Source organism: Microtus oregoni, unplaced genomic scaffold, assembly GCF_018167655.1.
Source record: "Microtus oregoni isolate MIOR12 unplaced genomic scaffold, Mior012 000028F_ref0000031, whole genome shotgun sequence".
NCBI lineage: Eukaryota > Metazoa > Chordata > Mammalia > Rodentia > Cricetidae > Microtus > Microtus oregoni.
The window spans coordinates 14,652,537-14,671,986 of NW_024543087.1; the positions used below are offsets into that span (position 1 = coordinate 14,652,537).

A 19,450-nucleotide genomic window follows, 5' to 3' on the forward strand; every position below is an offset into this window, starting at 1 on the left:
CAAAACTAGTTCCTTCCGGTCAAGATGCTGACATCTCTAAACTATGAGACATGTAAAAGAGTTACTCCAGTTGGCCAGGCCACAGGATTACCCTGGCAGTGAGGCAGGGCCACCCCTAGGAAGACAGGCTCACCTTAAGCTGTGCTAAAGGATGGGTAGACTAAATGTCCCTTTAATGAAATACTATACCTTTCCTTCCCAGAATTCCTGGCCACCGGGTTCCTACAAGCCTCAGTGAGGTTCTGCTGAGCCTGCCTCGTTTTGTCCTTTCGGAAGCTTGTCAGAACGTATGTATGCTGTTGCTAACACTTGGGCTTCCTCTAAAGCTCTGCCCTCCATGCTGGTTTAACTCAAAGGGAATGGTGGTTTTTCGTTCTCTTCATCCCCATTCTTCAGATGCAGAAGGGGTTTTGTTTGTTTTTGATAAAGGTCTCACTATGTAGACCTCGCAGAGATCCGCCTGCTTCTGCCTCCTCAGTGCTAGAATCAAAGGTGTGTGCCACCACACTCAGCCAGATTTTGCTTTTAAGATATAATAAATTTGTCCTCTTTGGATAAACTTGGACTTTTCTTGACTAACCCACTTTTTCTGCCTTTTAATTCGTAAACTGGTGAAAAAAAAATGAACCCATTCCTGCATGCCTGGATTCCTGCATGCCTAGATTCCCGCATGCCTGGATTCCCGCATGCCTGGATGGCATCACCACCTCAGTTAGGATAACTGGTCCAGGGCTGGAGGTGGCTCAGCAGTTAAAGGCACTAGTTGCTCTTGTGGTTAACTCCCAGCATCCACATGGTGGCTCACAACCATCTGTAGCTCCATTGCCAAGGGATCCCATGCCCTCTTCTGACCTCTGTGGTCACTAGGCACATACGTGGTACACGTATGTATGTGGAGGCAAACACTCATACACATAATCGTAAGAAAAAATGTACAGTTTGTAGCTGCGAACTGTGCACGGACCTAGCAAGTCAGAACAACACCTGGTGGTGCTCAGCTCTGACAGGATGGGGACGCTGGGTGTGGTAAGTGATAGTCCACTAGCCCGAGGGGCCTTGTTCTCACCCAGCACTTGGCCCTTTTCATCCATTTTGAATGATGGTGAGTCAAACACTCCTTCCTCGCATCCATGGCACCTAGAGCAAGGGCTTTTGCTGCAGGCCCAGCTGGAGCAGCCAGTGAGCTGCACCCCAGCCCTGGCAGTGTGGAGGAGGGAAGGGAAATAGCCAGGCGGAAATCCACAGGCTTGGGGGTCAAGACGAGATCCTGTTTCGTTCATCTTTGGATCCCACCTCCTGTGTCTCAGATAATCTTGATGAAGGAGGAAATATTCCACTTGCTCCTCCTCAGACACTGAAGACCCAGCCATTAATCAGCAGCGTAACCCCCTCTGCAATAGCCCTGCCAATAATACCCTTCTATGAAAACAGCAAGAAGTTCCCTTGCCCAGGCCTTCCTGGAGAAAATCCTGTGCCGCAACCTCATGGGATCTGCCAGAAGACGGAGAGAAACATGGTACACCTGAAGCCATATTCAAAGGCTCAGTGACGACCTGGGTAAAGACACCTGCAGCCGAGCCAAGCCTTACCACCTGCTCAGAGCCCAGGGCCAATGATGGAGTCAAGAACCAACTTCTACCTACAAGTGGTCCACTTGAATGCCTGACACCATTGCCCCTGCGACCCCCAAATGTAAAAAAAAAAAAAAAAAAAAAAAAAAAAAAAAAAAAAAAAAGATGTTGAAGATGGAAGGAATAACTGTTCCTTCAGTGAGGTCCTTCTGTACCCCAAAGGTCCTTCCTGGACACTGTTATTTACAGGCACGCTCTGTGAAGTCCATTTTCTGGCTTCTCAGAAATTTCTCCTTCCTCTATGTCCCCCTTTCAGATTCCCACTAACATCCCAAACCTGCTCACTCAGACATCTCACACTCTTACCCTTTCTCTTTGGGGACCCCCCCCCAGCAGCTGCTCCAACACTGCTCTTACTCACCTGCCTGCTTTCTTGACTCAAAGAGCATAGCCTTTTCTCCTCCTCCTCCATCTCCCTCCTGCAGCTGCAGAGATTCCCAGCTTGCCTTTTCCTTCACACAAATTAAAGGTCTTCTAGTTACCTTCTCACACACCCCACACACACACCTTTTATTTAAATCTAGGAGGTCAGCCGGGCGGTGGTGGCATACACCTTTAACTCCAGCACTCAGGAGGCAGAGGCAGGTGGGTCTCTGTGAGGTCAAGGCCAGCCTGGTCTACAAAGCAAGTTCCAGGACAGGCTCCAAAGCTACACAGAGAAACAAAACAAACAAAATCTAGGCAGCTAAAAGTCTGTAGAAAGAGCTTTGTGTTCCTGACAGACTACAGTCACCTGCTCTAAGATAAAATGCTTCATGATCTACTGCCTTCTTAACACTTCCCTCGCAGACTGGGATATTGCTTAGTGGCAAAGCTGTGAGGGGCCTGGGAACTGCTACGCTGTCCTCTAACCCCTCCCCCAAATACGCACAAATAAGTTGGGTTTTTTTGGGGGGGGTCTTTTTGTTTGGTGTGGTTTATTAGAAAGATCATGTGACCAATTTTTAGGGTTTTAGGCTAAAAGTAATCATTAAAGTCAGAACAGATTTACTCTATGTGGCCATGCTGGGAATAGGAACAAATAAAGAAGGCCAGGGACCACCACCCCCAAATCCATTTTCAGGGTACTAAAGAGAGGTTTCGGTTAAAGAGAGGGCAAAAGGAGTGGAGTCCAGCCCAAGCTGTTGTCCCTGCCCAAGTCTGTCTGGCAAGGTTCTATGGCAAGTTGTCAGAAAGAACTGTGAGAAACCCCTCCTCTGGCCAGGACCAGACTTCACTCAACCCTGAGATTCTTGGCAAACTGCAGTTCTTTGAGGTCCATTGTTCTAGTAGTTTGATATCCAGATAGGAGGGACACAAGGGTCACTTAGAATAGCTTTCTTCCTGCCAGTACTGCAGGGAAGGGAGGGAGAGAGAAGGAGGGGAGGGGGTGAAAAGAGGGAGAGGGGGAAGGAAAGATGGAATCTAAAACACCCCACTCCTCCTAAATCTCACCCTTTATACTCTTTACAATAAGGCAGTAAATGCTAAGTTCCTGAGTCCTGTGATCACGCTAATCATAGAACCACTGGAGGCGGTTGTGGGTACCCAAGATTCATAGCCAGCCACTCTTGAGTATGAGTGACTTTGCCCTTGAAACCTGAACTGGGGACAGTCTTGGGGTGCTAAGTCTTTAACCTCTGGGGTCTGAGTAGGGACTGAGTTACCCAGATGATGTTAACACCACAGACAAGTGATCTCAAAAGCCAGAGCAGAATTGCTCTGTGTGGCCATGTTGGGATTAGGGACAAAGAAAGAAAGACATTCAGGGACCCCCCCATGCCCCAAATCCATCTTCAGGGTATCAAAGAGAGGATTTGGGTTAAACAGAGGGCAAAAGCACAATCTTGTGCTAGAAAGGACATCAGACCATGGGAGGCCAGGCCAGTGAGGAACACAGGAAGACTTTAGACGCAGAGTGTTTAAGAGGTCCAGATGTGATGTCAGGTGGTCGCATTTTGGAGGAGGCACAGCTTAGAGAATGAACAAGGTCAGATTCTTAGCCACAGAATCAAGGCACAGAGCGAAAACATGCTCCAGTCCTCGGGAAGAGTCTACCTTCAGTGAGAGCATGGATCGCTTCCCAGCCTCACATCAGGCGGCTCCAAACACCTGTGACTCCGTGTCAGGGGATCTGTGGCCTCAAGCCTTCAAAGGCACCGTGCATGCACACAGTCCACACGGCTACACATGAAGGCACACCCACATACACGTAGAAATAAATGAACCTCTCAAAAATTACCTTATCTCTAACCATGCACACAGTGTATTCCATCTGTGCATGGGTGAGCTGGATTTACAGGCAGTTTGGAAATATCTTGTGTGCTGGGTATTGAACTCGGGTCTTCTGCAAGAATACTCTATGCTCTTAACCACTGAGCCATCTCTCCAGCCCCTCAGTAATTCTTTTAAAATGATAAGACCTCTAGCCACAGTTCCCCTGTGGAACCTGATGCACCAATCCAGGTGAGGATGGCCACGATGTGGACAAGGCTTCACTGCATCAGGATTGGCTTATTTGTGGTGCTGGGTGTCCACCTGAGGCCCCATGTCAGGCACGCACTTTATTTTGCATATATTTAGAAGGCAGTGCCAAGACTGACCGATACTGTATAGGACGGCATGTGAGAAGGACCATGAGAGCCACAACATCTTCTGTGTTCAAAGGGATGCCTGGGTGTGGGAGCTGGGGAGAAGGCGGCAGCAATTTAGTGCGAATGAAATTTGAGGGACAGCATGAATGTAAATAAAGGAAAACAATGAAGTCCCAGGAAGAGCCCTAAGCACTCTACACTGTGCTTGGTTAAGACCCTGTGTTATAGCTGGGCAGTGGTGCACACCTTTAACCCCAGCACTTGGGAGGTAGAGGCAGGTAGATCTCTGAGTTCAAGAGCAGCCTGTTCTACAAAGCAAGTTCCAGGACAGCCAGGGCTACACAGTAAAACCCTATCTCAAAAGAAAGAGAGAGAGAGAGAGAGAGAGAGAGAGAGAGACCACCCTGGGTTAGAGAGATGGCTCAGTGGTTAAGTACTTGTCTTCCAGAGGACCTGGGTTCAATTCCCAGTGCCCACATGGCAGCTCACAACTGCCTGTAACTCTAGTTCAAGAGGACTCAATGCCCTCTTCTGGCCTCTGTGGGGACCAGACATGCACATGGTGAATAGACATACAGGTAGGCAAGCACCCATGCACACATACATACACATAAAATAATTAAATTTTAAAAATTAAAAAAGAAAGAATCTATTGATAGATTATGGTGGTTTGAATAAGAATGGCTCCCATAGCCCCTGGGTGTCAGGGAATGGCACTGTTTGAGAAGGATAAGGAGGTGTGATCTAATTAGGAGGAAGTGTGTCACTGGGAGGTGGGCTTTGAGGCTTCAAAAGCCCAAACCAGGCCAGTGACTCTCTCTCTTCCTGCTGCTGCTGAGGATCCAGATGTAGAGTTCACAACTTCTTTAGCACCAACTCTTTCTGCATGCCAACATGCTCCCACCATGATAATGAGCTAACCTCTGAAACTGTAAGCCAGCCCCAATGAAATGCTTTCTTTTATAAGAGTTGTCATGGAGCCGGGCGGTGGTGGCACATACCTTTATTTAATCCCAGCACTCGGGAGGCAGAGATAGGCAGATCTCTGTGAGTTTGAGGCCAGCCTGGTCTACAAGAGCTAGTTCCAGGACAGGCTCCAAAGCTACAGAGAAACCCTGTCTCAAAAACAAACAAACAGGGGCTGGAGAGATGGCTCAGAGGTTAAGAGCATTGCCTGCTCTTCCAAAGGTCCTGAGTTCAATTCCCAGCAACCACATGGTGGCTCACAACCATCTGTAATGAGGTCTGGTACCCTCTTCTGGCCTGCAGGCATATACACAGACAGAATATTGGGTACATAAAAAAAATAAATATTTAAAAAAAAAAACTAACAAACAGGGCCAGAAAGATGGCTCAGTGGTTAAGAGCATTGCCTGCTCTTCCAAAGGTCCTGAGTTCAATTCTCGGCAACCACATGGTGGCTGACAACCATCTGTAATGAGGTCTGGTGCCCTCTTCTGATCTGAAGGCATATACGCAGACAGAATATTGTATACATAATAAATAAATAAATACTTAAAAACAAACAAAAAAGAGTTGTCATGGTCATGCTGTCTCTTCACAGCAACAGAATCCTAAAACAGAGATTCTCCTGCCTCTGCCTCCAGTGAGCAGAGATTACAGATATGTGCCACCACACCTGGTAGTTTTCAAGGGGGAACATCTGGGCAGAAGCTGACTGAAGGACTCCAATACACACACACACACACACACACTGTCTTAGGGTTTCTGTTGCTGTGAAAAGACACCATGGCCACAGCAACTCATATAAAGGAAAACATTTGGGTGGCTTACATTTGCAGAGGTTTAGACCATTATTGACAAGATGGCGTGTTGGTAGACATGGTGTTGGAGACGGAGCTGAGACTTGCAGGCAACAGGAAGTGGTTGGAGATACTGGGTGGTGCCTTGAGCACATGTGAGACTTCAAAGCCTCCACAGTGACACAGTCCCTCCAACAAGGCCACACCTCCTAATAGTGTCATTCCCTTTGGGGGTCATTTTCAAACCACCACACACACCTGTGAGAAAGCCTGCACCAGGTGACGACAGAGCTGGAAAAGAGCATCACACATAAACATACATACACACACACACACAAAGAGAAGGAAAACGCTACAAAATCCCACATCAAATTACGTTGTTTTTTTTTTTTTTGGTTTTTCGAGACGTTTTTTAAAAAGTATTTATTGCAAAGAACACTGGACATAGTGCAATGTACAACTGAAATCCAAAACCATATGTTCTCGGAAAAGCAGAACAATGTCGGTGATTCTGCCCATGAATCATCTCAGCTAAGAGCCGGTGGCCAGCCTGCCTACTGCACAGAGGCCACTTCCTGCTGCATGAGGGAGTGTTGCAGCACACGCCCTGCTCCACTGGCATCCTTCTGCCCCAACCCGAGGCTCTTACCTCTGCATCCAACAATTCCCATCTTCCCAGGCACAGAGGAAAAAGGCTTTGGTGGTCTTCACCTCAACTGGCATCCAGCTATGTGTTCACAGCTGCTGACCACAGGGTCTGCTCTGGCGAACATGCGTGTGGAGGCAACATGACAACAGCACTCAGATTCTGAGAAGGGAGCAAAGGGTGCAGGCCCCACATCCCAAAGGCAGTGCTATGGTCTTCTAGCTCCAAGCTAGGGCTTGGAGGTCTGATGAGTCCAGGAGGGTCATGCCCCAGTCCCAGCACAGCAGCTGAGAGACACTGGCTAGGGATAACGGCACTGACTTCTCCGAGGCAGGTGGCATCTGCAAGTTATACAGCCCAGGGCTGGCAGCATTGGGCTGCTCTGCCAGATTCAGGCCTGGAAATGCTCTTGGATGCAGGGCCTGGCTTCCCCATGGCTGCTGTGTGGATATCAGAGCACTGATTACTGCTATAGGCAGGCTTCCAGCCTGCTTCAAAGCCTGCTTGTCATTCTGCTGGTCAGCTGAAACATGGAACCTGACCTTGCTGCCTGGACCCATAAGAACTCAGGGCACGAGAGGCACCAGGCTTCATAAAGCTGTTTCGCTAGGCTTAAGTTGTCTGTGCATCAAAGCTGGAGTGGGTCTGGAGGCTCCTCCCGCGACTGGGACCGCCTGCCTCCGTATTTTGTCTCTCCCTCCTCAGTCTTACAGGTAGAAGACAGTCTGACAGGACTACCAGGTCTGAGCCATTTATGACAAAGGTATGTCCCAGTCACCAGTGGTCTGTCCTGTGTGGACCTGACAGCAACAGCCAAGCAGGGGAGACCAGCTCCATGAGCACTTTGGTGCCCGGCCACTGCACGCCCCCTGGGGGAGAACTGAAGACAAGGCAGCCTGAGCTGTAGCTGCCCCACGTTCCAGTGCACGACTTGGTAGACATAGGAAGGCACCACAAACGCTGCCTTCCACACTTGTCCAGTGTCAAACGCCAGAAACAACATGCTGTCCCCATGAGCACCTACAAATACGGTGACAGTTCTTCTGCGCCACTCTGTTCCAGGCAGGGAATAGCATACACGAAGGTCCCGCAAAGGTCTGGCCTCTGGCCTCTGGCCTCGAGGGTGGCTACAGAGAGGGCAGCAGAGCTCTGCCGTGGTCACCTGGCCCATTTCAGGCAGCTGGGCCACAGTGGGGGTGTTCTAGTGAGACTTCTGTCTCATGTCACATTTAAGGTTGCATACTTCATGAGGCAGCGGGCAGGCTGCTTGAGAGCTGTTGCAGAGGAGCCAGCAGAGGGGCACAAGGCCCAGAGAACTCAGCAGCAGCTCAGCAGCCGTCCCTAGCCCTGCTGCTGGTGGTCAGCAATGAGGCAGTGGGCTAGGCTGAGAGTTCTGAGTGTTGCTAGGCACCCATGGCTTCAGGAGTGCTCCTGCTTGGTGACATCGTCAGTACAGCAAACACCAAGTAGGCCTGGAGTGACCCCTGGGGTGACCCCTCTGCAGAAGTCAGGGCCTGCCAGGGCTTTTGGATGAGACGTGGTCACTGGTGAGCAGGGACTGTGACAAGGGCTTCCTCTGAAGGCCTGGAGATGTCTACATTCTGCATAACAAAGACAAAGAATGTCCACCCTGCTCAGGAAGAGAGGGGACACCTCACCCCTGCTGTCCTGATCACTGTGGCCAGACAGATACCCATCTCACCTCAGGAGCCCCAGCTGAAAGACCCTATCTGCCGGAAGTCTGAAGTACCACGTGCTTGGTTCTCAGATGACAGGACAAGGGTGGGGTGAGGCTGCTAACTACTCCAGGCCCCACTGCAAGCAGGTCAGGTGCTGCCCCAAGCAAGGCTACTCTACCTCCTACCTGAGGACTGGTAGCTGACGAGGCTCAGTCCCTGCCTGGGTGTGCCTCTTTCCCAGCTCTAGCAGCCTATGGACATCTAGTCTGTAACATGGCTTAGCTCCTCAGGACTGAGTCGTGGGACCCCCTGAAGCCCCTGAAGCTCTCACTGTGAATGACCTCCATAAGTCATAAGGTCCAGTTCCATCCTTGGCCTGCTAAGCCTTGGGTATCTCCAGCCTGAGGAATGGAGTCTTGAGACTTCCCTAAGCTCCACGAGGCTGTTCTGTGAGCCCTCAATGGCTTCCTTTGATTCCAGAAGCTCAGGACTAGGTCAGGAGTGGTAGCCCTGTGCAGCATACCATAGCCATCCCTTCAGGGACAAAGACACGCTCCTCTTGGCCTATGCTGAGCTCATAGACCAGCCCCAGGTAGATTCCTACTTTGAGGTAGGGTTGGTTTGTTATTGTTTTGTCTTTTGAGAGAGAGTCTCATGTAGCCCATGTTGCCCTCAAACTCACTATATAACTGAGAATGACCTTAAACTTCTCATTCTCCTGCCTCTGTAAGCTGGGATTCTAGGCATCTGTCACTGTGCACTGTTGGGGATCAAATTCAAGGCTCTGTGTGTGACAGGCAAGCATTCTACCATCTTAGCCACAATGCCAGGCCCATAATACTTTTAAAGTTCAAAGGTGCCCAGTTACAAAGGCTCTCATGATGCCTGGACTGGTAAGGGAGGCCAGAATCCCCACCTGCTGTGGGTGGGCATCTAGCCTCTCCCTCACCCCGAACCAGCATCTGGTCCAGATCTGGGCAAAGCTGTTGAGTTTGTGGGGCCTTAAGAACTGGGAGCCAAACATACCCAGTTCCAGGCCCTCCCCAGGGCTGACCTTGGGAAGCACCTAACTACCCAGACCACAGCACTACCTAGCCACAGGAGACAAGAGAAAACAGCCTGGGAAGAGATACCCAAGTGGGAAGCCTGAAGATAGAGAGTCAGGACACCCCCAGGGACCACGTCCACCACCCCAGCAGTGAGCCCAGCGCTACCTGAGGCCTGTCTCGGTGTGTGTTCACAGCTGCCACGTTCAGGAATATGGACTCCACTTTACAACCTGCCGAAGGAAGAGGCCAGTGTCGTTTCCACACAGAGGGCAGCAGAGCCACAGTGGCAAAAGCTACGCCAAGGAGGAGGCCAGAGTGTACAGAGCTCAGCTTTACCCTGTCCATCCTTCCCCAGACAGCTCCAGGGCCCGCCAGGAGGCAAGGAGGACTTGCCAGACTCCTGCGGATGCATGTGTGCCTGCCCATGTGTGCCACAGGGGGCCCAAGCTGCCTACACAGCGACTGGGGGTGGCTGGGGCAGCAACAGGTCTGTGATCAACATGGAGTCCCTAACTCTTGGTGCTCCCACACCAGCAACACCCTCCATCCTGCCACAGACAGTGCAGTAAGTCCAGGAGGGGGAGTAATCCCAGCTCCCCTGAAGCTTCGTTCTCCACAAGCGTGACTAAGGAGAGTGGACTATGGCCTGAGCATCTGCCAGTGTAGTAAGAGGCGGGGGAGACACAAATGTCCTGCATTCAGAACATTCTAAGGCTAAGGAAAGATCAAAGATCACTAAGGAGGCTTCCTATGGTCACAGGAACTTATGTTTGTTTGAGACAGGGTCTCATTTTGTAACTCAGGCTGGCCTTGAACTCACTATGTAGCCAAGGCTAGCCTCAAACTCTTGGCAATCTTCCTCCTGATTACAAGCACAAGCTACCATAATTGAATACACAAAGTTTTTTATAAACTAAAAAGCAAATTAGGTGCGTGATTAGAAAGAATTCCAGCACTGGTGGGGGTGGGGCAGGAAGGAACTGAGACAGGAAGTTTCTGAGCAAAAACCTGCCTCAGAGCAATGAAAGAAGAAAATGGAGAAAGGGAATTGGGAAAGGCAGTGTGTGGGGGAGAGTCGGCATGAATGAGGCCCAAGGGAAAGCAGAGATCTGTGGACCATCCTAGACCCTACAGACAGTCAGGGTCAACACGGGACGCCCCCTTACCGTAGGCCACGGGTGTGAGCTTCAGGACTGTGTGCAAGGGGCACTTGAGGTAGGGCAGCTCTTCTGTGGACAAAGAAGGACAGGGCTCACATGCCACACAAGCCCGATGTCCCCATGTCATGCCCACAGCCCACCAGCCGGGCCAAGGCCCCTCACCAGCTGCCTTGTCAAGGAAGTAGGCCAGGAGGCAACGCATCACAGCCTGGTGACAGATGACCAGCACGTTCTCCTGTCTCTCCAGTTCCATGATGACAGGCTCCAGTCGCTGCACCAGGTCTTCATAGGACTGCAAAGGCAGCAGAGATGTCCTTCAGGCCCGGCTCCAGGGGTAGGAACGGAGTCAGGAGTTGTTCTGACTAGACTTACGTTGACTTCACATATAAACTAGAGTTGTCTGAAAGGAGGTGAGGTGGTTTGAACAAAAATGGCCCCCACAGGCTCATAGGGACTGGCACTATAAGGAGTTGTGGATTGCTGGAGTAGGTGTGACCTTGTAGGAGGAAGTGTGTCACTGGGAGTGAGCTGTGAGGTTTCAAATGCTCAAGTCAGGCCCAATGTCACCCTCTCTTCCAGCTGCCTGTGGATCCAGATGTAGACTCTCAGCTACCTCTCTACCTGCGAGCTGCCATGCTTCCCACCATAATGAACTAAGCCAGTCCCAGGTAAATGTTGTTCTTTGTGAGGGTTGTTGTGGTCATGGTTTCTCTTCACAGCAAGAGAAACTCTAAGACAGGAGGTTACCTCAATAGAGAAAATCCTGCTGTAGGACATTTTCTTAACTAGTGGTTGATGGGAGAGGGCACAGCACATTGAGGGTGGTGCTAGGCTGGCGGGCCTGGGTTCTGTACCCAAGCAGGCTGAGCAATCCATGGGAAGCAAGCCAGTAGCAACACCCCCCCCCCCCACACACAAGCCTCTGCATCAGCTCCTGCCTCCAGGTTCCTGTCCTGTTTGAGTTCTGTCCCGACTTCCTTCAGTGAAGAACTTTAACGTGAGGTGTAAGCCAATAACGCCTTTCCTCCTTGGCTTTCTTTTGGCCATTGGGTTTCATCCCAGCAATAGAAACCCTACTAAGACAGGTGTGCTAGGCAATGGGCCACCTGCCGCCCCCTGGAGCTGCTCACTCTGCTAGAGGTTGTGTTTAAGCTCCCTCCAGCCAGGTCCTGAGGGGATGGAGTGAGCGGCTTCCCTTGGAGGGCTGCTTTAGTGAGATGCCTAACCTGGACAGGCGCTGGGGACAATCTGGGAAGGGAGCCACCTTCTCCTTCTGGGGCTGAGTCCTGGTAGGACCAAGAGAGCTAGGCCTCAGACATATCCCAAAAGGCTACTATCAGGTCTCAAAGAAACTCAGGATAAATGGCTGTCTGTGGTGCCTATTAGTATACTGAAGCAATGCTGGCCTCCAGGCTTCCTCGGTATCAAAAGTCCCTATGGCTCTTCTTACCCATCCCCTACCCTAAACTTCTCCAGTTCCTAGGCTTCCCTCCCCCAGTTTCTCATTCCCTGTAACCCCACTATTTTGAGAATGTTCTCTCTTGGTTCCCTCTCTTGCCTGTCTCTCTTGGTCTTGTCTCTGTCCCTCCTTCCCTCATTCTCCTCTCGTGGCCAGGTCTAGTCTGCTGGACATGTTAAGTCTACAACTTTCTCCCTGCTCTGGACTCTTCCAGATGCCTCTGGCTGTTCTCTCCCTCATAGTTACGATAAGAACTTTCCTTCTAACCATACCTTGGAGTAGTCCTCAATTTACACAGCTACCTCATGCCATCCATAGGGCCTCTGCAGCCTTCACTACAGGATTCAGTAGCGGGAAGCTGTGACTGGCGGAAAGGCCACAGCACTTGAGGAGGGCAATGGACTTCCCGGAGTATGACAACTGTCAGGAACCTATAGTCCCCAGAAACAACCTTGTGGTTGTCTGCTTACCTGTCCCCTCCCCCACTGTTGTGGTAATGTGGACTTTGTGTTTCTGCTGGCTCCTGGGGCAACCCTAGCTCCATTTTAACCCAAGAATTAGGTATGGGGGTAGGGGCAGGTCCGTCTCTACAGTTACCCATTTTTCAAAATAAACCCCCAGCAGAGTCTGCCCACACTGTGCCTGGGCAGTGGCACCAACGCCTGACCCGTGCCGACCTCCAGCAGTTCTGGCACAATCCTTTTTTGCTTCTCTTTTTTATTCTTTTTTATGTGTGTGTGGAAGGATATATGTTCAATGATTATATGTATGCATGTGGAGGCTCTGAGGTCAGCCTCGGATGTCGTTTATTTTTATTTATTTATTTTTTTTGGTTTTTCGAGACAGGGTTTCTCTGTGGCTTTGGAGCCTGTCCTGGAACTAGCTCTGTAGACCAGGCTGGTCTCGAACTCACAGAGATCCGCCTGCCTCTGCCTCCCGAGTGCTGGGATTAAAGGCGTGCGCCACCATCGCCCGGCTTTATTTATTATTTAAGGTACTGTCTACCTTATTTTTTGAGACAGGATCTCTCATTGGCCTGGAGCAGAGTAGAGAAGGCTTCCTAGTTAGCAAGTGCCAAGGATCGACTTGCCTCCACCTCCTCAGTTCCCGGGATTACAGGTATCCATGCTACACTGGGTAGTTTGGTTTTGTTTTTTACCTGGACTCTGGGGATCGAGTTTAGGTCCTCGTGTTTGCAAGGCAGACAGCTGACTGCACTGGTTCCCTTTCCCCCTTCTGGGATGGCTCTGAACTTGAACTCTGCCTCACAGGACAAGGTGAGAATTATTCATGTCACCCAGAGCTACATGAGACACACATGTGTCTCAGGGCCATATTTAGTCACCATCCTGGGGGCACCTCCCTGAAGCAGGAGACTCTTACTTTCTGACCTGGGGCCTGGAGTGACCAGGGATTCTCTGGGGGAAGGTGACCAGTGTGGTCACCTTGGCCAATCTCTTTGGAGAAGATCTCCATGGATCTGGAGGCAGGGTAGGGTTGGCACGTGGAGCCCTGGGAAGGATAAGATCACCTTGTGCCAGGGGAAGGCGTCTAAAGAAAGGCCAAAGGGGGGGGGGGGCGGCTGGAGAGATGGCTCAGAGGTTAAGAGCACTGGCTGCTCTTCCAGAGGTCCTGAGTTCAATTCCCAGCAACCACATGGTGGCTCACAACCATCTGTACTGAGATCTGGCTCCCTCTTCTGGTGTGCAGGCATAAATTGAGGCAGAATGTTGTATACATAATAAATAAATAAATCTTTAAAAAAAAAAAGAAAGAAAGAAAGAAAGGCCAAAGGTCCAGGGCAGAGAGAAGGGTGGAAAACCTAGGAGTGAGGCCTGGCCACTGAGAGCACTCTGGGAAAGGCTGACAGTTCCCTGAAAAAGGAGCTGGCCTGGACATCCCAGGAGACCATGGCTAATCTACAAGTCCCAGAAAAGCCAAATCTAACAGAGCCAGTGACACTGAGCTCAGCCTCTGCCCTTGCCAGGTCTGCAACCCTTAGAAAGGAAGAAAAGACAGAGAGGCACCCAGCATGGCTAATCCCTGCTCAGTAGCATTGGCCTCCCACCGCCCGAGGAAGAACAAAGGTCTGGGAGGCAGAGCTGGGAACTGATGGAGAAGAAACACACACCTCTGCTGCCGGCCCTAAGGTCAAGCCTCTGAGCCCCGGCCACAAACAGCACTGCCAGGCCGGCAGCAGGAACTGCAACTAAGACCCCAGGCCCCACCTACCTCACCCTTCGGGTACCGGTAGCGGTACTTGTCCTGATCCCGCAGGGCAAATTCCAGTGGATAGTGACCCTGGATCTCTTCGTAGGTCATCTCCTCACAGACACCCTAGGAAGACACAGCAGCCATCACACCACCCATGCCAGGCTGAAAAGACCACCCTGGGGTTGGAGGGGCAGACGGAGGAGACCAGCATTTCCTGGGCCAAGGGGCCACTCTAAGCACAAAGCTTACACTGTGGAAAAGCAGACCTTCTCGGGACATTGAGTGTGCTGGTAGCCAAGCTGTAGGAAGCTGTCAGAATCACCCTTACCTCGCCCTCACACAACGATCCAGGGAATGATACAGGACTTAGCACAAACGTGGGTCCTTTCCTTAGTCTTTAATTTTTTTTTTTGTCTGTTTTTTGTTCTTTGAGATAGGTTCGGTTCTCTATATACAGCCCTGACTGTCCTGTAAACCAGGCTGGCCTCAAACTCAGAGATCTGTTGTTGGTTTTTATTCTTCTGGTTTTTTGGGAGGCCAGCCATCCAGCTCCCCCACACACAAAGACTTATGATTACTTATAAATGCCCGACCTTAGCTTGGCTTGTTTCTTGCTGCTTTTCTTAAACTATCCCATCTACCTTCTGCCTCTGAGCCTTTTCCTTTTCTTACTTCTGTGTATCTACTTTAACTCTCACACCACGGCTGGTGTGTGGCCGGCCCCTGGCCTCCTTCTCTCCTTGTTCCTGTTCCTTCTCCTCTGCCCAGATTTCTCCTATTTGTTCTCTCTGCCCACCAGCCCCACCTGTCCATTCTCCTGCCTCGCTATTAGCTAATCAGCTTTTTATTTATTAGACCACCAGGTGTTTTAGACAAAGAATCACAGCTTCACAGAGTTAAACAAATGCAACATAAACAAAAGTAACACACCTTAAAATAATATTCTACAACAGAGATCTGCCTGCCTCTGCCTCCCGAGTGCTGGGCTTAAAGTCATGTGCCACTACAATGGCTTAAAATCTTTTTATTGCATTTATTTGTTTGTTTGTTAGTTTGTTGTGTGTACCCATGTGCTCATGACAGGGCACGGTTGTGGAGGTCAGAGGACAACTTACAGCAGTCAGTTCTCACCACAGGGACAGAACCCAGTTCCCAGGCTTGTCAGCGAGTGCCCTCCTCCTCCCACCAGCATCGCGCTGGTCCTTAATTCTTGTCTATTATGGAAGTGCTAAGTATGAGTAGGAACTGCTGTGGGAACTGTAATAACAAAAACTCATTTGTGTCCCTGAGGGAGAGACCAGGCCACAGGGAACCAGAGAAAGAACACAAGAACGGGATCTTCTACAAAAGTCAAAACAAGCCAAGCTGAGCACACCAGGAGGTGAATCAAGCTTGCGGGGAGCTGAATGAAGGTCAAAGCTGAGGTCAGCCTAACCTACACAAGACTCTGTCTCAAAAACACAACCTGGGGTGCTGGAGAGATGGCTCAGCGGTTAAGAGCATTGCCTGCTCTTCCAAAGGTCCTGAGTTCAATTCCCAGCAACCACATGGTGGCTCACAGCCATCTGTAATGAGGTCTGGTGCCCTCTTCTGGCCTGCAGGCATACACACAGACAGAATACTATATACATAATAAAATAAATAAATAAATCTGGGTTCAGTTCCAGCACTCGCTGCAGGCACCTCACGACTGCCTGTAACTCCAGTTCTAGGAGATCTCATCCCCAGGCCTGCACAGGCACCCGGACTCTGCTGCACACACACACACACACTCACACACTCACACACACAATTGAAACCACAATGCACACACACACACTCTCTCTCACACACACACACACATACATATACACAATTAAAACCATAACAAAGGAGCTACAGATTCTGCTCAACGGTTAAGAACGTTTGCTGCTTTTCCAGAGGGCCCAAGTTCAGCTCCCAGAAACCATGTTGGGTGGGTCACAGTCATCTGTAACTTAAGCTCCAGAGGGCTCAATGTCCTCTTCAGGTCTCTGAGGGTGCCACACACCCACACAAATTAAATAAAACACAGTCAGCCACCAGTAGACAAGACAGGTGATGGAAAGTACCGAAAAGGTATTTAAGGCCCAGAGGCAGTGAAGCCTCAAGCATTTCATGAAATACATCCACCAGAGTGAGCCATCGCTATGGGGCCCTAAGAACTGAGACGTGTTCTGATACCAGGAAGTGAAGCTCTGTTGTAATAAGTCCCTAAGAATGTGGAAGTGGTTAGTTACTGAGGCAGGAAGAATGTTTTAGGTTGACTTGAAGCACCTGTTGATAACAATGTAAATGTTAAAGGGCATTGTGGGAAGGCTTAGAGGGAAGCAGGCCCGTAAACAAAGCCCTGTTCAGGCTGGGAAGATGGCTCAGTCAGGAAAGCCCGTGCTGACTCCTGAGAATCTGAGTTTGGATGCCCAACACATGTAAAAAGCTAATGTGGTCACACGCATTTGTCGTCCCAGCACTGGGCAGGCAGAGGCAGGAGGAGTCTTGGAGCACCAGGTCCAGGGAGAGACCCTGTCTCAAAAAAGTCCCAGCACTCGGGAGGCAAAGGCAGGCGGATCTCTGTGAGTTAGAGGCCAGCCTGGTCTACAGAGTGAGTTCCAGGACAGCCAGGATTGTTTCACAGAGACACCCTGTCTCAGAAAACAAAACAAGAGAGAGAGAGAGAGAGAGAGAGAGACACAGAGAGAGGTCACTGCTGCCTCCCGCCTGCCTGTCAGACTGGAGAAAGGCCATCCTATGTGCACTTCTGCGATGGACGGAGACTAAGTGCATCAACTTTCCTGCAAGAGGAACAAACAGACCTAGATCACTGAGCCCAGTGACCTGAAGCCTTCCACTGCAGAGGTGATTCAAAGGACGATGGATGGGCCTAAGGCTGGGCAAAGGAGGCCAGCAGCAAAAGAGTCACCAGAAGCCTGTGGTGACAAAGGGGGAACCATCACTCTGAGGGCTCCAGCCACAAAGCAATAATCAGTCAGGCTTTCCACACCAGAAAGAAAAAGCAGAAGTGAAACTGAACTTAAAAACACAAACAGCAATAGAGACTACCCACACAAAAGCTCAGAGAGAAACAGCAGAAATCTCACCACACCCTCAAACAGACCGACCGGGGCACAGGCAGATGGTCAGTGGGTAAGAGCACTTGCTGCACATGCAAGGAGGCCTGAGTTTGAATCCTCAGCACCCATATAAAAGCTAGGCAAGGCCACATACATCTGCAATCCCAGTACTGTGGGGCAGAGACCAGAGGGTCACTGGGCATGCTGGCTGCCAGCTAATTCAGTGAAATACTGTCTCAAGGGGAGAAGGCAGAGGGTGATGGAGCAGGGTACCCAACTTCTTCCTCTAGCCACGGATGCCTATGTGCACACAAACATGCATATACTCCATACGCGTGCACACACACACTGAGCTCATGTGCAGAAGATTAAAAAACAAAACAAGCCAGGCAGTGGTAGCACATGCCTTTAACCCCAGCACTCAGAAGGCAGAGGCAGAGGCAGAGGCAGAGGCAGAAGGCAGGCAGATCTCTGAGTTTGAGGCCTCCCAAGTGCTGGGATTAAAGATGTGCATCACCACACTCAGCTGAAACAGCAGCCTTAAAGAGGTGCTGGGGCTGACAAGATGACTCAGTAGATAAAGGCACTTGCCACCTAATCTAGTGACAGGAGCTCAGTCCCCAGGAGAGAACCGACTCCAGCAAGTTGTCTTCTGACCTCCACATGTGCTGTGGCACATGTCACAGACCCCCCAAGGAAAAATACACAAATACATTTAAAATTTAAAAACACACAAGAGAGATGGCTCCGAGGTTAAGAGCACTAGCTGTTCTTCCAAAGGACTCAGATTCAATTCCCAGCACCTACATGGCAGCACACAGCTATCTGTAACTCCAGTTCCAGGGGATCTGACATACTCATACAGACATACATACAGGCAAAACCCTAATGTACATTAAATAAATAAAATTTAAAAACAAAAACTTTAAAGGAGATGCTGGGCCGAGTGTGGCGGTACACATCTTTAATCCCAGCACTTGGGAGACTGAGGCGGGTGAATCTCTTAAGTTTGAGTCCAGCCTGATCTACACAGAGAGTTACAGGACAGGCAGGGCTATCCAGAGAAACCTTATCTAGGGGTGGGAGGGCGGGTGATGCCAACTGGGCCATCTCATGTGTGCCTCCAGATTCCTCGTCCCTCTCCCTTGCTCTTACCACATTCTGAACTACACCTACCAAGCCATGAGGGATGAGACCACAGGAAGTGAGCGGGTCACCCTATCTCACAGGCTGCTATTTCCTCCTGCTCTCCTCTGGACGGTGACAGCAATGGTCCTGACTGTAGGAGGTCAGCCCCTGTGCTGGTGAGGCTGCATCCTGTGGCTGCAGCAATTATCTCTTAAGAAGTAGTCTGTTCTCAAGTGGTGGTCACTGCTTCTCCTGAGCCACTTTCAGAACTAGAGAGCAGTCAGTGACCAGACCACTGGCTTGACCAACCAAGACTTCCTGTTCTGGCAGCTGTGCAAACCCCAAACCCTTTTCTCTCGTTTATTTACCCTTTATACAGAATCTCAGACTTCCTCTCAGTCTGTGAAGATGGACTGAGGGATCAGTGACCACTGCATCCGTCCATGTCAACAGAGGTCACATGGACTACATCTCCTTTCTGCCATTGGCCATGTCTCTGATTGTCATACTGGACTGGGTGGAGAGGCTCCCAAAGCCAGAGCTTTTGCCCTAAAACTCCAAGAACAAGCAGGAACGAGAATCTGTTTCTTTTTGTGGACCACAAATTCAGATCACTTAAGTTTCTCTTTTTAGTCCAGGGTCTCGTGTAGCCCCAGATGGCCTCAAACTGTAGCCAAGGTTGACCTTGAACTTCTGTCCCTCCGGCCTCTGCCTCCCAAGTGCAGGAATTACAGCTGCATGCCACCAGGCCAGTTGATGCACAGCTGCGGATTCCTCCAGGGCTTCCTGCACGCTAAGTAAGCATTCTACTAATGCAGCTATCCCAACCCACAAGTTATGACAAATTATCTTATATTAGAAAGATCAAAATATGCACAGCAAACAGGAAAATATAAAGAGCAAAAAAGAAATGTGAGAAAAACAAACAGAATCATAATTATAGTCTAACAACACTGAACTATTAGTCTATGATGACCAAGTTCACACACACAAAACAAACAGAATCATTATTATAGTCTAACAACACTGAACTATTAGTCTATGACGACCAAGTTCACA

General features: G+C 50.1%; 1 protein-coding gene across 6 annotated transcripts in view; it reads right to left on the minus strand.

The window, feature by feature from the left end:
* Nucleotides 1–6,364: 6,364 nt before the first annotated feature.
* Pfkfb4 (6-phosphofructo-2-kinase/fructose-2,6-biphosphatase 4) overlaps nt 6,365–19,450 on the minus strand; it is a 32,917-nt gene continuing 19,831 nt past the window's right edge. For 5 of the 6 annotated variants that reach the window (XM_041677327.1, XM_041677326.1, XM_041677325.1 and 2 more), the window contains 5 exons: nt 14,193–14,297; nt 10,664–10,793; nt 10,508–10,570; nt 9,507–9,571; nt 6,365–8,214 (listed from right to left, as the gene is read on the minus strand). In XM_041677327.1, coding sequence (XP_041533261.1) covers nt 8,155–8,214; nt 9,507–9,571; nt 10,508–10,570; nt 10,664–10,793; nt 14,193–14,297 — 423 coding nt within the window. In that variant the 3' untranslated portion in view covers nt 6,365–8,154. Of the gene's footprint in view, nt 8,244–9,506; nt 9,572–10,507; nt 10,571–10,663; nt 10,794–14,192; nt 14,298–19,450 lie in introns of all 6 variants that reach the window. The other variant, XM_041677324.1, reaches the window with a different exon arrangement.